Source organism: Lycium barbarum, chromosome 11 (assembly GCF_019175385.1).
Source record: "Lycium barbarum isolate Lr01 chromosome 11, ASM1917538v2, whole genome shotgun sequence".
NCBI classification, from domain to species: Eukaryota; Viridiplantae; Streptophyta; class Magnoliopsida; order Solanales; family Solanaceae; genus Lycium; species Lycium barbarum.
Genome location: NC_083347.1, coordinates 32885979 through 32900518, shown reverse-complemented (window position 1 = coordinate 32900518; position 14540 = coordinate 32885979). Strand labels below are relative to the sequence as shown.

The following is a 14540-nucleotide window of genomic DNA, read 5'->3' as shown; positions in this document are numbered from 1 at the left end:
CTTGTTCACAATTCCCTTCTTCAGGTTAATTGGAGTCCATGTAGCTTCTTGAACTCTCCTATCCTTGCTGATAGTTCCAGTCATCTCTTATCTCACCATCAAGTATCACACCTTCTAGAATTGCCACTTTCTTGAAAAAATTACTTTTTCTTTTCCTGATCAAGTCTTTGAGATTTTGAACTTCTACTCCAGCTAACTCAAGCGCCTCTCCTTGTAATTCTCTATTCTTAGGATTGAGGTTATTGAAATCCTCTTCATTGTTTACATATATGAACGCATGATATTTGTCTTTCGCCCCTATTTTGACACTGCTCTTAAGAGTAATAACTTCATCAAAATCAACCCTAATGTGGTCAATAGCAGGCCTACCTCTTATGAATTTACTGCTAATGGTCCATCGACAGGTCCCTGCAAGAATTTCATGTTCTTCCGTTGTGAAGACTACCACTGCCTTGTCATCAATTACTTCATGCGCTCTTGGCGGTAGTCACTTTGATCTTTGAATGATTTCCCACTTTGACTCCAATAGCTCCAGCACATATCGAATTTTGTCTTTGGGTTGGTGCTTCTTCGATTTTATGGCTTCTTTGTTCTGAGATGCAGAAGAATCAACATTTGTCTTGTTTCCAATGTTCTTTGGATCGGGGATGGGGGTAGGGGGCGAGGGTTAGGATTAGGGGGTCCAAAGAGATCAATCGACAAGGTCATCAAGCAATTTGGGCGAATTTGGTCGCTAGAGTTCTGAAAAAATAATCGTCACCATTTTTAACCCAACTACTAATTTATTACATGTGTAGCCTTAATTCCTCTCCCTCTCTCCTTCATCTTTAATTCTTTGTGTCTTTCTATTTCTACGCAGAGCCACATTTCGTCTCTATCACTTTTGATAAATAATAATTATAACCAAATTGCGACCTCTTTTCATGTTCCAGATTACCCTCCAAATCCCCAAATCCCTCAACCAATGCTTGATCTATCAAGTTATATACTAAGTGTGTATTCCATTTTTGCATCCCTAGAAGAATTTAGGTTTGTCCAGATTAAAAAAAAAAAAATGGTTGTAAAACCTCAAATGGGTGTTGTCTCGTTTCGTTGGAAATAGCTAAAGGAAGTCGGTTATGAAGTGTGGGTTCGATTGGAACTCGATTGAGCTGGGTTTGGTGATTATTAAGGGTGAAAACCCATAAATCTAAAGGCCACCATTGTTTGGGGTCTCGAAGCTTAAGGCTATTCCAGATATCCGAAATCTACTTTGGGAAAAAGATTTGTATTTCAGAGAGAATATGTAATGTTTATATATAGCTATACAGAATAAATATAATATTTATACACTGATGATACAGTGGGCTACATATATCAGCTGCAAACTAAATGCGTGGACAGTATATATACATTATCCATACACAGATGATACACTAGGCTACATCGGTTGCGAAACAAGATATATGGGTTATTTCCCCATATTAAAAGTGGGGATAAAATTTAAATATTGTCTCCATAATATTTTTTTTTTGTACAAATCAAATCATCCGATGAATTATGACTCAGGACAATTCTGTCTTCAAATCAACCATTATACTATTTCAAATATTAACCTTAAATTCTTACCCGTATCTAAATTTACTTATGTTCATACTAATTAAGTGTGATGTCTTTCTTCCTATTTTGCTTTTATTCCTTTTTTGGTAAATGACCTTTTTATATATTATATTTTTCTCTTCAATAAAACAATAAAATAAAATAAAAATACGTGTACAACACAAATTCTTATCTTCTTGTTTTGAAACACTCATTGTTTAGGTCATCTTCACTTGGTATATCTCATTCTAATTAACCTCTAGACGAATTAATGATCTATCTATTTATTGATGAACCAATTTTAATTAAGCTCATTCGACACCCTTACTCCCTATTAGAGACTTGGGTAGCCAGTTAGCTAAGGGGTAATTTTGAATAGAGATTACCAGATTCTCAAGGTGATAACAACTAGACCATATGATAACTTCGCCTTAGCTCAGAACATTCTGACTTTACATTAAGATAAACTGGTAACATCAAACATCCCCAGCAGCATTGGACATTTTCATCCAAATATAATCATCAATATGCATTTGTCAATTCTTTAGGACTTAGATGCATAGTAAACCTTATTTCACAGAAATATTAGTACATATCAAACAAATTCTTCAACTGTGACTTGTACACACCTCTTTGGTACTTGACCACTCTTTCCCAAAAGTGTATGTCACGCAGTAATAATATTGTGACTTTTGTCATTAAGTTTAAATAATACTCCCTCCAACTCAAATTATTTATCGTTATTACTAAAAATAATTATCTCAAATTATTGCGTTTTAAAAGTTAAAGACATAATCAATTTTTTTTTCTCCATTTTACCCGTTGTCGTTAATGGAGATGACACATAAATTGAGTAAACATTTAATGAAAAATTATAACTTAGACATAAATAAGAGTAAAGTAGATCAAATACCTTCGTAATTAATACTAGTATTTCTTAGGGACGGGTAAAACAAAAGAGCAACAAATAATTTGAGATGTGGGAGTGGGTATGGCTCATCTCGATCAACGAGCAGCATCTAGCAAATTGTGGATCCTTTGTTCAAGTATGCACATGTTTCCTTCTAGATTTCTGCCATAGATTTCAGTAGTAGGAAGCATGTATCCTTTTTCCCCTTAATTTAAATCAACCTCTCCCTATCATTGAGGATACGCGAAACAAATGGCCATCCTTCCAATCCAGAAAAACAAAACAAAAAAACTCCAAGTTAAAATTACTGATGAAAAGATTTTCAAAAAGCAAACTAACAAATGAAACAGCTTTCTACTTGTAACAATGTTCTCATTTTGACAACAAAAGATATTATCAACATGTACAAGCACATGGTATGGCAAAAATGGCAACAGCATGCCAATGGTAATTCAAATTAACATCTCTGCTGGCAGACACAAGTTATAATTTTTATTTTGTGAACACTGCAAACTATATTCAACCCGTGAAGACCCTCTTCATAAAACCTTGTAAAGAGCCTCCCATCCCTGAACCAACTGCTTCAGCCAGCCGTTGTGCCTGCAAAATTCCAGGTTTATTCTCAGAACTAAAACTTTGAAATGCAAAATTGAATCCTACACTCTTTTCAGGGGGTCTACACATCCCTTTTAATATATGTCCTCTGGGGTCCATACTACTAGTTAAAACAAGATCATCACAGTAGCAGCAAAATACCTCTTGAGCAGTCTTCTTCAGATCAAATGCATCTTTAGTTCGCGCATCCAAGAATGCCCATGTATCACAAAAATCTGTCAACAGAAGCATAAACAATAAATCCCTCAAATATAAGAGAGACATCAAGTAAAACAAATAATACCTATACAAAGATCAGAGAAGGGACAATTTTTATTTTTATTTTTTTTGGGGGGGGGGGGGGGGGGGGGGGAGGTGAGGGTTGTGTAGAGTGGAAAGTATTCCAATAGAGGCACTCACAAGAGAACTTTTGTATGGTATATTAGCTACCCAACTAATAACCAGAGATTTGGAAACATTAGGCTTCAACAATAGCTCTAAACCAAAGAGTAGATGAAGCAGATTGCTCATGTGGGCTATTACTTCAGGATCAAAAGTGGTACAGGAGAGGTACAAGAAAGGAGACCAAAGGAAGATGAATTATAAGACTGCAAGGCAACTTGGAAATGATAAGAAGCAGAGTTGCGTCAAGCTTCATGAAGCTTAGATTATTAGAAAGCACCAAAACCATATGAAATCCATTTCTTTGGGATATCTGTTATGAGGTTTGACCTCCCTTTCCATTCTAAAACCATCCGTGTTTAACCTTTCACCAAAAGATTCCTAATCCAACAGAAAATGTCTGGCAGAGGACCCTACAAAGTAATTTCTATTGGAAAATATGCAACACCTAATACATAGCTAGAGCAAAGTTGTTAAAATAACGCATCAAAAGAGGACCTTGAAAGTATTAAGAGAGTTGGAAAGGTGACATGTCAGGTACATATATTACATTTTATATTTTTAGGATTCGATAAACTAAAATTTTGTACATTAAAGAGCATTATTGATGCCCCATACAATGTTTATAATTTATAACATCTAACATACTTTATGCGAGGAATGGGAAAGTACATTTATTTATAGCCTTGAAATCATCGAGGTCAAGTGGTGCACCAAAGTTCGAAATTTTGTAGATAATCCCCCCACCCCCCACCCCCCACCCTCCACACACACACCCTTCTCCACTTAAATACCAAGCTTTTGTTTGCGATAGGGTTCAACCCCGTGTCATGTGCCTAACCCACACATCACGCACTGCGCTCTACCACTAAACCGAAGGCAGGGGATGGGAAAGTGTCATGATTTTTAATAAGGGAACATGTCATGTTTTTAACTTGACACAATTAAGAGAGTTAGGAAAGTGACATGTTGGGTCCATAATTTACACTTCTTAAATATAGAAAGATGGAAGTGATTTATTGGGTCCATAATTTACATTTTATTTTTTAGGATTGTATTAAATAAGATATTGTAAGATAACGCGTAGGCATTTATAGCATATAATATCTTAAATACTTTATGCCTAAATTTGGACGCCAACACAGAATTTTGTGTTGATGAATATCCTGTTACCATTCTCAAGAAAAATACTTTATGCCAGCAATATCATGGGATGACCCAAAAAGTTGGCCGTTCATTTAGGATTAAGTGTGTACATTTTATATATTCCCACAGGTACAACACTGCTATTGCAAAATATGTCCTCTATTGGCAAGTTCAGTTTGATGAACTAAGGCTCCAGCAAGAGTACATCTTTTGCGGGATTATTATCCCCAGAGATACTTCAATTCTCATGCCTCCTACAACAAAAAATACCTTCTTCCATAATTTAAAGAGTGATTCGGCAAAACGAGGAGTATTGAGTAGTTTCGAACAACCTAAGAGGCTTCCTTCCAATTATATGACATAGTTCCATGTCAATAAAACAGTAGGAAGCAGGAAGAACTGTTGATGGTGCGGCATGTCAGGATTAAAAAGGAGCCCTATTTTAATTTAAAATTTTAGTAAGACTTGAACCATAATATTAGAAATATCGCAAGAGAAGAACGACCATCGGACAAAATACATAACAGTTCAACTCCTATTCATACTCTAAAAGCTAGATGTTTAGTAGTTTTGTTCAGTTGGAGCTTTCACTCCCCTGTTAATAGCATTGACAATTACCTGGACTTTGTTAGCTCCATGGTTCTTGCATACTCTAACTTAGTTTCCTCTCTAAAAGCTTACTAGCTTTTGTTTTTGCCCCAAAAGCTCCCAAGCTTTTGCTTTTGTAAAATGGCACCTTCCAGTTGCCTTTCTTAATGGAAACTTCTTACTTCATCAAAAAAAAAAAAAAATATATATATATATATATGACACACCTGGAGAGCTATCTGTCAGCATATATAGTTCTGTCGTGGAGTATATTCCACCTAGGACAGTGCGCTTCAGATACCAATCAATTTCACTGGCATCATCACCAACAGCATGCCAGATCTCATCAACAAGCATTGCACGCTGCTTGAAGCTTGTCGGAACATTCAAGGGTTGAGCCTACAATCAGTAGTTGTTTTCTGAAACACTTCTGCTCATTTTATACAGATCTACAAAAGAAAGGGGCCTGAAAAGATGTAAACTTTAAGGAGATAAGTACCTGTATACTGAGAGCTTGGGCCCATTTTGATATGTAAGGGATCTGCATTTCCAAGCGGATTCTGACAAGCTTTGCTACCCGCTCGCTGGGTATCAAGTTTTTCAGATCTTCCTTTGATTCAATGATATCGATGAGTCTTTCCAGACAGTCATCCATAAAATACTGAGAAAAGAAGTGCAACATAATAAATTAATTGAGGAATAACTTATTGATTCACGCAAAAAGAGAAAATAAAAGCATGAACTAGATCAGCTAAACTAGTAAAAAAAAACCAGCATAAGTCAGAAGGCGTTGTTGTATATGATTCAAGAAAAGATGAAGATTGAATGCTGAATGAGCACTAAGCACCTTGCCAATGGTAAAATGCGTTAAAAACAAAGTCAGACTGTAATGTTTAAGCTTTTTAGGTCAGAAATCTCTTAGACTTTAGCTCATTCTTTGGTATGGTCATCATGGAGGGCATGTAGCTATATAGTTATATACATATAAGCTACAAGGGAGTTCCTTTGAGTTACACTTATAACAGACAATAAGTTGTGCGGATAGAATACGAGGAAACCAAAAGAAGAGATTAACAAAACTGAGGGGCAAACAGCCTTATATAAACATTTTTAGCAAAGTCAAAGACGTTGGAGCTCTATAATGCCCGCAAAAAAACTAGTCACATTAAAGAATCCAGCATTATGAGTAAATGTAGGTGAACCGTCATTTACCTCCACTAGAGCAGCTTCTTTCCGAGGAAATGATCCAATAATGGAAGGCGACACCCCGACATCCCTTGCACCTGCAATCATGGCCGTTTCAGTCCATCCTAGCCGAATCTGCAAACAAGTTACCCAGCACCAATTTCAAGTCTGATATATTAAAAAAGGGGATACAGGTTGTGTGTCTCTATGACAGAAAATGTTTCTTGAAAAGAATTTTCCTTGATGAAATCATTTCAGTGTTTGGTTGCCCTAAATTGTGAAAAATGTTATCCCCAATGAAAATATTTCCACCAAAGGGGAGAAATGACTTCCTTCGCTAATCGGGAAGTCAATTCCCCTTATCAAGTACCTCTTCTTTACTCCACATCACTTGCTTCAATCAACACGTACGCTCTATTGTCACCACCAAATCATTATCCTCATACTTTACCATACACTTTGCAGTTACCAGCCTTTACACCCAATCATACAGAGGAAAACAGTCAAGAAAATGTTTCTCAAAGTAAAAACATCTTCCCCTGAAAATACTTCAGGAAAACACCTTCCTCCATATCATCCACATTTGAGGTTAAAAAAAAAAAAATTGGTTATGTATATAAGGTGAACCTTCCATTACAAGAAATCATCTTCCTTTCATCAGGAAAACTCTACTAACTTTTAAATGAGGCACTTTTTTTGAAAAAAAAAAAAAAACATTCTTGTCTTCTCCGTCTCCTCTTCTCATCTTCTCTTTATTTAGTAGCATTATTTAGTATTAGCGTAGTATCCTATTCTTCAATTTTGCACTCTTGTTATTTTGCTGTCGGCATTTTCCTTTCTATACTGTTTTTTCTACACTTATTCTGAGCTGAGGGTCTAGAACAGCCTCTCTATCCCGCCGTATAGGGTAGGGGTAAGGTCTGTGTACACTATACCCTCCACAGAGCCCGACTTGTGGGATTACACTGGTTATGTTGTTGTTTTCTTTTCCAATTGAATTACTGAATGTAATTAGAGAAACTACTTATACAACAAAGAATCACAAGGAGCATAAAGGTCAAATACATCAATCTATGGACCAAATCAACAACATTATCCCCAAAAAACGAATTCAATCACATAAATCTACACATATAATCCTCAAGTAAAATGTAAACTCACCACGTGAAGGAGAGAAGCACTGAGTACACGCGCCTCTTCGTCCTTATAATGCGCTTTAGGCCGCCTAGATTTCTCATCAGTATCCTGATGGTGACGTGTCCTTTCTTCTTCTTCTTCTTCTTCCTTATAAGATGATGACGATGCGGTAGAGTCAGCCGGATTAAACCTAGGCGGTATAGGGTTAGGATTCTGATCAGGGATGTTTCCCGTGGAAGCTGACGTCATGAATCGATTTGCTGGTACGGTTCGAATATGTGATATTGCGTCATGGTGACGGCGGTATAACGCCGGTAATAACCGCTTTGCTGCCGATCGATACATTGTCAACGATTTGTTCCGCAATTATTTTGGAGCTGAATAGGGACAGAAAATTGAAGTGCGACTGTGAGTATGAATTTAATGAATATCAGGGAAAGGAAAGGCTCCACGTAAAGGGACTGCACTGCTGAAACTTGTCTACTGTAGAAGCCACTGGATTATTAATGGGGTAAGATTGAAATTGATAAACAATTCAGTGGGCTAATTGTATACCCTTCTGTCCCGATTCACATTTCTTTTTTATTTGGGGATTCAAACAAGTATTTTTTTTATTTTTTATATATTTTTTAAATATTTTAAATTATGAATCATATTTTCATATATGTAAATCTTATTTTAGATTTTTTTTTAAAAAAAATTCATATGTGAATTCAGGTAAGCCTGTTAACCGATCCGATTAAAACTGGTAACCGGACCGGTTTACCGGTCGCCGATCTACCGAGGTTTTTCTACCGGTCCAGTTTTTAAAATTTGGGATCGGTTAACCGGTACCGGCCGGTTAAAACCGGTTAACCAGTCAAAAAAAAATTAAAAAATGGCAACTGTGGACTGGACCGTTGGGCAACGGTCCATTTTGCAAAAATGGTCGTTGCCAACGGCTCCAAACGGCCATTTTGGCCTCCCAACCCCCCCCCCCCCCCCCCCCTCAAACTTTTTTCTATACACTTTAACCCATCTCCCACCCCTATATAAACCCCTCTTCATTTTCAATTTTAATCCACACCAATTCACTCTTCTCTCTCTCTCTATTATAGCTACTTTACAACAATTAGCCACTTTAAATTTCTCTCAATTAAACATTATAAAGTTTTATTCTAGTTTCAATTATTAATTTTGCAATTATAAAAATTGTTGGTGGAGTTGATAATTTTGCAACAATCCGAAGTAGCTCCAAAGCTTTGGTGGATTTGCAATTCTAGTCGTCTTCACTTTGGTGGAAATTAGTCCGGTAATTTGATACCTTTGTTCCAACTCTATCTTTATTTTCCGCTATTTAATTCTAACAATTTAATTTATTGCAATTTATTTTCTTGTGATTTATTTGCGTGTGATTTAAATTAATTCTATTTAATAATGTCGAAGAGAGTGAGACGATGTGGCGGTAGTAGTGGTATTGTTAGGGGTGGGCTTAATGAGGAAACATTTATGAACGAAACACCTAATTTAGGTATTGATATTGGTGGAAATAATTCACTTTTAGATCATGAGGTAATGCAACACTATACTGACACTTTTAATGAAATTGATGATGATGATGATGATGATGAAACACAAGCCACCGAAAATCCCATCGGAGATACAGGTCCTGCACAATCACATGCACAAGACAAACTGCCAAGAACTCGTAGGCCAACCGCTAGAATTTGGAAATTTATGACTAAAGATAAGGAAAGACAAACAGCTATATGTAGTATATGTAAACAAGAATTTAGTTTTAGGCAAGAAAATAGTAAGGATGGTGGAACGGATTCACTAACGGGTCATATGAGATCCAAACATAGAGATGTTTGGGGAGAGAAAACGGGTTCAAGTGTGGGGGGTATTCAACAAACAATAGACCCACGGACCGGTAGAAATTTTAGCTATGACAAGAAAAAAGATCGTATAGAAATAAGCTAAAATGGTGCTTTTGATGCTCTACCGTTTTCCTTTCCTTCGGGTTTGGGGTTTGTTACTTATATTCAACGTTGTTATAATTCTTTATTTGAGGGTATTCCTAGAAGTACTTGTAGAGCGGATATTATAGATTTATATAAAAAAAATATAGATTTTATTTGCGCCATGTATCTAATTCTTTAAATTGTAGTGTTTCTCTTACTGCCGATTTGGGTCTTAGTCTTAACAAGTTAGATTTTTTTGCTATTACATGTCATTGGGTTGATAATAATTGGGTGATGCAAAAAAGAATTATAGCTTTTTTATATGATGAAGGGAAAGGTCGTCATGACGGAAAAATTTTAGCGGATTCAACATCATGAAATTTTTTAACATTTATAGAAAAACACTTTGTATTGCTTTAGATAATGCTTCTAATAATCCAAAGGTGGTTGGTCTTTTAAAAAGGGAATTAAATCATCCGCTAAAAAATATTTTTCATGTGAAATGTAGTTGTCACATTTTAAAATTTATTGTTAGAGATGGTCTTGACTATTTTGAATATTCTATTCAAAAAGTTAGAAATGCGGTTGTTTTTCTTTTTTGTAATGCTAATAAGCAAGAAATGAGAGATTTTAAGAATTCTTGTGTGCAAAATGGCCTTAGACCTAGGAAAATTCAAGTAGAAGTTGACACAAGGTGGAACTACACTTACATTATGTTACAACAAGCATATGATTATAGGATTCCCATACAACAAGTTCACAACCATTTTAATACAGATAGTGATGATTGGATAAATATTAACGATTGGAAAGATGTTAAGGAATGTATTGAACTTTTACAAATTTTTTATAATGCAACTCTTGCTTTTTCTAGACAATTCTATCCCACGATAATCGAAATTTTAGCCTACTTTGTGGAAATAGCTAGAGTTTTATACGAGTATAAAGATAAATCTGGTTATCGAGCGGCTATTTTTTCTATGACAACAAAATTTAAGAAGTTTTTTTTTTCCATCCCAACTTTATTTATATTGGGTTCTCTTTTAAATTCATGTTCGAAAATGTCTTATACTAGAGCATTGGTTGGTCAAATTTATAACTATTTAGAAATTGACGAGGGAGTTGAACCATCGTTACATGAAGTCGAGCTCGCGATTGATGTCGAGTTTAGAAAAAATTTTAGTCATTATTCTACTTTGGAAGAAAGTGCTACACCCGTTGCTCCACGCCCTACTAGGAAATGACGGCTTTCCGTGCACTTTCCGGAAATGACGGAAATATAGTCCAGTGCTGCGAAGGCGCACAGCGTGGTCGCCACCACACTGGTTGGCTGAACCATAAACAGAAACACGTGAAATATTAGCAGAAATAGAGATTTTAGGTGCAATAGAAAGGAATGTTGTAACCGGGGGACATTGATCCAAAGCTCGAGTACGGTCCATGCGCCGTTTTTCTTCTCTACCATGTCGAATCGATTGATTTAATGTAGGCATCGCTCTTTCCTTTGGACAAAACATAAAAATAGAATAATCTTCAACCAGAAAACGACCCCCTGAAAAGCTAGCACATCCATTTCGTCATCTCAGTCTCTTTTTGTGCAAAGAGGTAGAAAAGATTCCGCCCTTGGAATAATCATATACTATCATAGGCGCTTCTACTTCTCAAAGTAGCAAAAAATACTTATCGAATTTGTCGAATTTAAAAGTTTTACATTCACATCCAACTCCTACTTATAATGCAAACTTTAATGAATATCACCTTTAATTGATGCAGCCAAATGTGGATATGAACTAACTAGATGATTTGGACGTCTTAGCATGGTGGAAGAAATACAAGACGAGTCATTCGGTACATTCAAGAATGGCTCGAGATATCCTTGTATACGGTAAAAACCGGATGTGAGCCAAACCGGTGGAACGAGAACCGGAGGAAGGAACGATAATGCCCCCGAGGCTACTCGCCCTTGACCGAAGCAGTGCCAGGGCCGAAGCTGAGCAAGGGGACCGACTGATCTGCCCTCTGCATCGTTGAAACGGCCGAGCCCGAAGCTCGAGCTTTCATGGTCGTTGGTCCGCAGGGCCAATAGCCCGAGTGACCGTTTGTCCGTGTGGCCGTTGCAGACGGGTCACGCGCCAGTAACGTCCAGTCATGGTCAACTACCTACCATGCGTGTGTCAGACGGCGCCGTCAGTCTAATCCCACCAAATCCGTGCAGAGCAGACCTTTTTACTATTATTTTATTGGCTCATATTGTATGAGAACCAGGGGAGTGCCACTATAAATAGGGCATGACCCCTTCCTTTATAGGGGTTGGCTCTTTTACTTTCCAAGAACACTTGTAATAAAATAGTTCATACAAACAATCTCTCTTTCAATACTTGATTCGGCCGAGGCTATTTGCTACATTTATATTGTGTTTATTCCATCAAGTATTTCACATTGTTTACTACATCAGTGTCCATAGCGAATCGCCATCACTAACCATACTATTGAAGAACTCTCGCATATACATTTCCTCTATCTAGCATACATCAAGATCCGAGCACATATCCTATACCCACTTACAATTTTAATTGATTATCCGATTTCGGGGTAAACAGTTTGGCGCCCACCGTGGGGTCCGAGGCAAAGCCCAAACCACCTCTCCGGTCGAGGTAGCAAGCGGGTCGAGCGCCCGTCAAACAGTCGGGGACTCTCTTTCGGAAGCAACGCCGGAAGTTCCGTCAACAATAAAGGTCCACCGAAGATTTTGAAGTACAACTTCAACGTCAATACCTCGGGCCTTGTGTCGGCCATCGGCCGCGTCCCGGATGTGCGATGGCCGAAACCACTAAGGTCAGACCCGAGACAGCGGGATCCGAACGTGGTGTGTGAATATCACGGAACCCATGGTCACAAAACGGAGGATTGCCGCCAGTTGAGAGAAGAGGTAGCCCGGTTATTAAAAAACGGCCACCTTCAAGATCTATTGAGCGAGCGAGCCAAAAGTCACTACAAAGAGCGGGAAGCTCATCGAAGGGTCGAACCGGTCGAACACCAGCATACGATCAACATGATAGTTGGGGGTATTGAAACGAGGTCTCAATTGTTCATGAAAAACGCATCTGAGACCATTCGACCAGGGGCTCTATTTTCTTCGATGACGAAGACGCGGAAGGCATCGTTCAGCCGCACAACGATGCACTGGTAATTTCTGTACTTGTCTTTAAAACTAAGGTTAAACGTATTTTGGTTGACCTAGGTAGCTCGGCCAACATCATCCGATGGAGAGTGGTCGAACAACTAGGGTTGCTCGATAGGATTGTGCCGGTAGCTCGGGTACTCAGCGGGTTCAATATGGCTAGCGAAACCACGAAGGGAGAGATCTCATTGCCCGTAAACGCGGATGGCACCATTCAGCAAACAATGTTCTATGTGATCGAAGGGAACATGAAATATAATGCGTTATTGGCAGACCTTGGATACATAGCATGAAGGCAGTTCCCTCAACACTGCATCAGTTGCTGAAATTCCCCACTCCGGAGGGGGTGAAAACCATCCGGGGCGAGCAGCCCGCAGCAAAGGAAATGTTCGCAGTAGACGAGAAGCCAGCTCAGGAAGATAAGGGTACAACCGGAGGAGGAGGGCAAGTTCCCCAATAGCAATTAAAGTGCATTGGACCGGATCTAGTACATGAAGAGGATGACTTCGGGACGCCCAGATCCTTCGTCATGCCGGATGACTCGGACGCGACCAAGTCAACCGTGGAGGAGCTGGAGCAGATCATTTTGTTCGAGTTCTTACCTGACAGGAAGGTATACCTGGGCACGGGGCTTACCCCGGAGCTCAGGCGTAAATTAATTGAATTTCTTCAAGCTAACACCGATTGCTTTGCATGGTCGCATATAGACATGACAGGTATATCACCGGAAATAGCGTCACACAAACTCAGCTTGGACGGAAAATTTCAACCGGTGAAGCAAAAAAGAAGGTCCATGTCAGAGCAAAAACACGCCTTCGTGAAAGACGAGGTAACAAAACTTTTGAATATAGGCTCCATCCGGGAGGTGAAATACCCGGATTGGCTTGCTAACGTGGTGGTGGTGCCCAAAAAAGGTAATAAACTTCGAATGTGTGTAGATTATAAGGATTTAAACAAGGCATGCCCGAAGGATTCATTTCCGTTGCCTCACATCGACAGAATGATCGATGCGACGGTCGGACATGAAATGTTAAGTTTTCTCGATGCTTGCTCCGGGTACAACCAAATCTGGATGCACCCGGAGGATCGAGAGAAAACATCCTTCATCACCCGTTATGGGACTTACTGTTATAACGTCATGCCTTTCGGATTAAAAAATGCCGGTGCAACTTACCAACGCCTAGTTAATGGGATGTTCGAAGAACAAATAGGGAAAACAATGGAGGTTTATGTTGACGATATGGTTGTTAAGTCCCTGGAAACAGAGGACCATTTAAAGCATTTGCAGGAAACCTTTGATGTACTACGCAGATACAACATGAAACTCAACCCGGAGAAGTGTGCCTTCGGCGTAAGGTCCGGTAAATTTCTGGGGTTCATGATGTCAAACCGGGGGATCGAAATCAACCCGGACAAGATCAAGGCCATCGAGGACATCGAGGTCGTGAACAACATAAAGAGGGTACAGAAGCTCACCGGGCGGATAGCGGCGCTGAGTCGCTTCATTTCGAGGTCCTCGAACAAGAGTCACCGTTTCTTCTCTTTGCTCAGAAAGAAGAACGACTTCGATTGGACACCGGAGTGCCAAGAAGCCCTAAGGGAGTTGAAGAAGTATCTGTCCAGCCCCCCGTTACTGCACACACCAAAGGCCGATGAGCCGCTTCTACTCTACCTAGCAGTCTCCGAAATGGCAGTAAGCGGCGTTTTGGTCCGAGAAGAATCAGGTACACAATTCCCTATCTATTGTGTAAGTAGAACTTTGGGGGATGCAGAGACCCGTTATCCCCATTTGGAAAAGCTTGCATTAGCGTTGGTAAGCGCTCCTAGAAAGCTTAGACCTTATTTTCAATGTCACCCCATATGTGTAATAACCACT

The 14540-nt window shown here is 38.8% G+C and overlaps 1 protein-coding gene across 2 annotated transcripts; it reads right to left on the bottom strand.

Moving 5' to 3' along the window:
* Positions 1-2438: 2438 nt before the first annotated feature.
* Positions 2439-8048, bottom strand: LOC132617705 (uncharacterized). Of its 2 annotated transcripts, XM_060332775.1 has the most exons (7): positions 7565-8048; positions 6431-6538; positions 5718-5879; positions 5446-5617; positions 3245-3318; positions 3037-3088; positions 2439-2749 (listed from the first exon to the last, which is right to left on the bottom strand). In XM_060332775.1, the coding sequence occupies exons 1-7, from the start codon at positions 7883-7885 to the stop codon at positions 2700-2702; spliced, it is 939 nt and encodes a 312-aa protein (XP_060188758.1). In that variant the 5' UTR covers positions 7886-8048; the 3' UTR covers positions 2439-2699. The 2 variants fall into 2 exon arrangements, with proteins under 2 accessions (XP_060188758.1, XP_060188759.1); XM_060332776.1 differs by lacking the exon at positions 2439-2749 and having other exon boundaries at positions 2824-3088; positions 7565-8046.
* Positions 8049-14540: the final 6492 nt, after the last annotated feature.

Excerpts from the sequence above, each read along its gene's own strand:
- LOC132617705 (XM_060332775.1), bottom strand. The coding sequence starts at position 7,885 with ATGTATCGATCGGCAGCAAAGCGGTTATTACCGGCGTTATACCGCCGT. Across the intron at positions 6,539-7,564 it reads GTGCTTCTCTCCTTCACGTG|ATTCGGCTAGGATGGACTGA; the intron begins GTGAGTTTACAT and ends ACTTGTTTGCAG. Across the intron at positions 3,089-3,244 it reads TGAAGAAGACTGCTCAAGAG|GCACAACGGCTGGCTGAAGC; the intron begins GTATTTTGCTGC and ends GGAATTTTGCAG.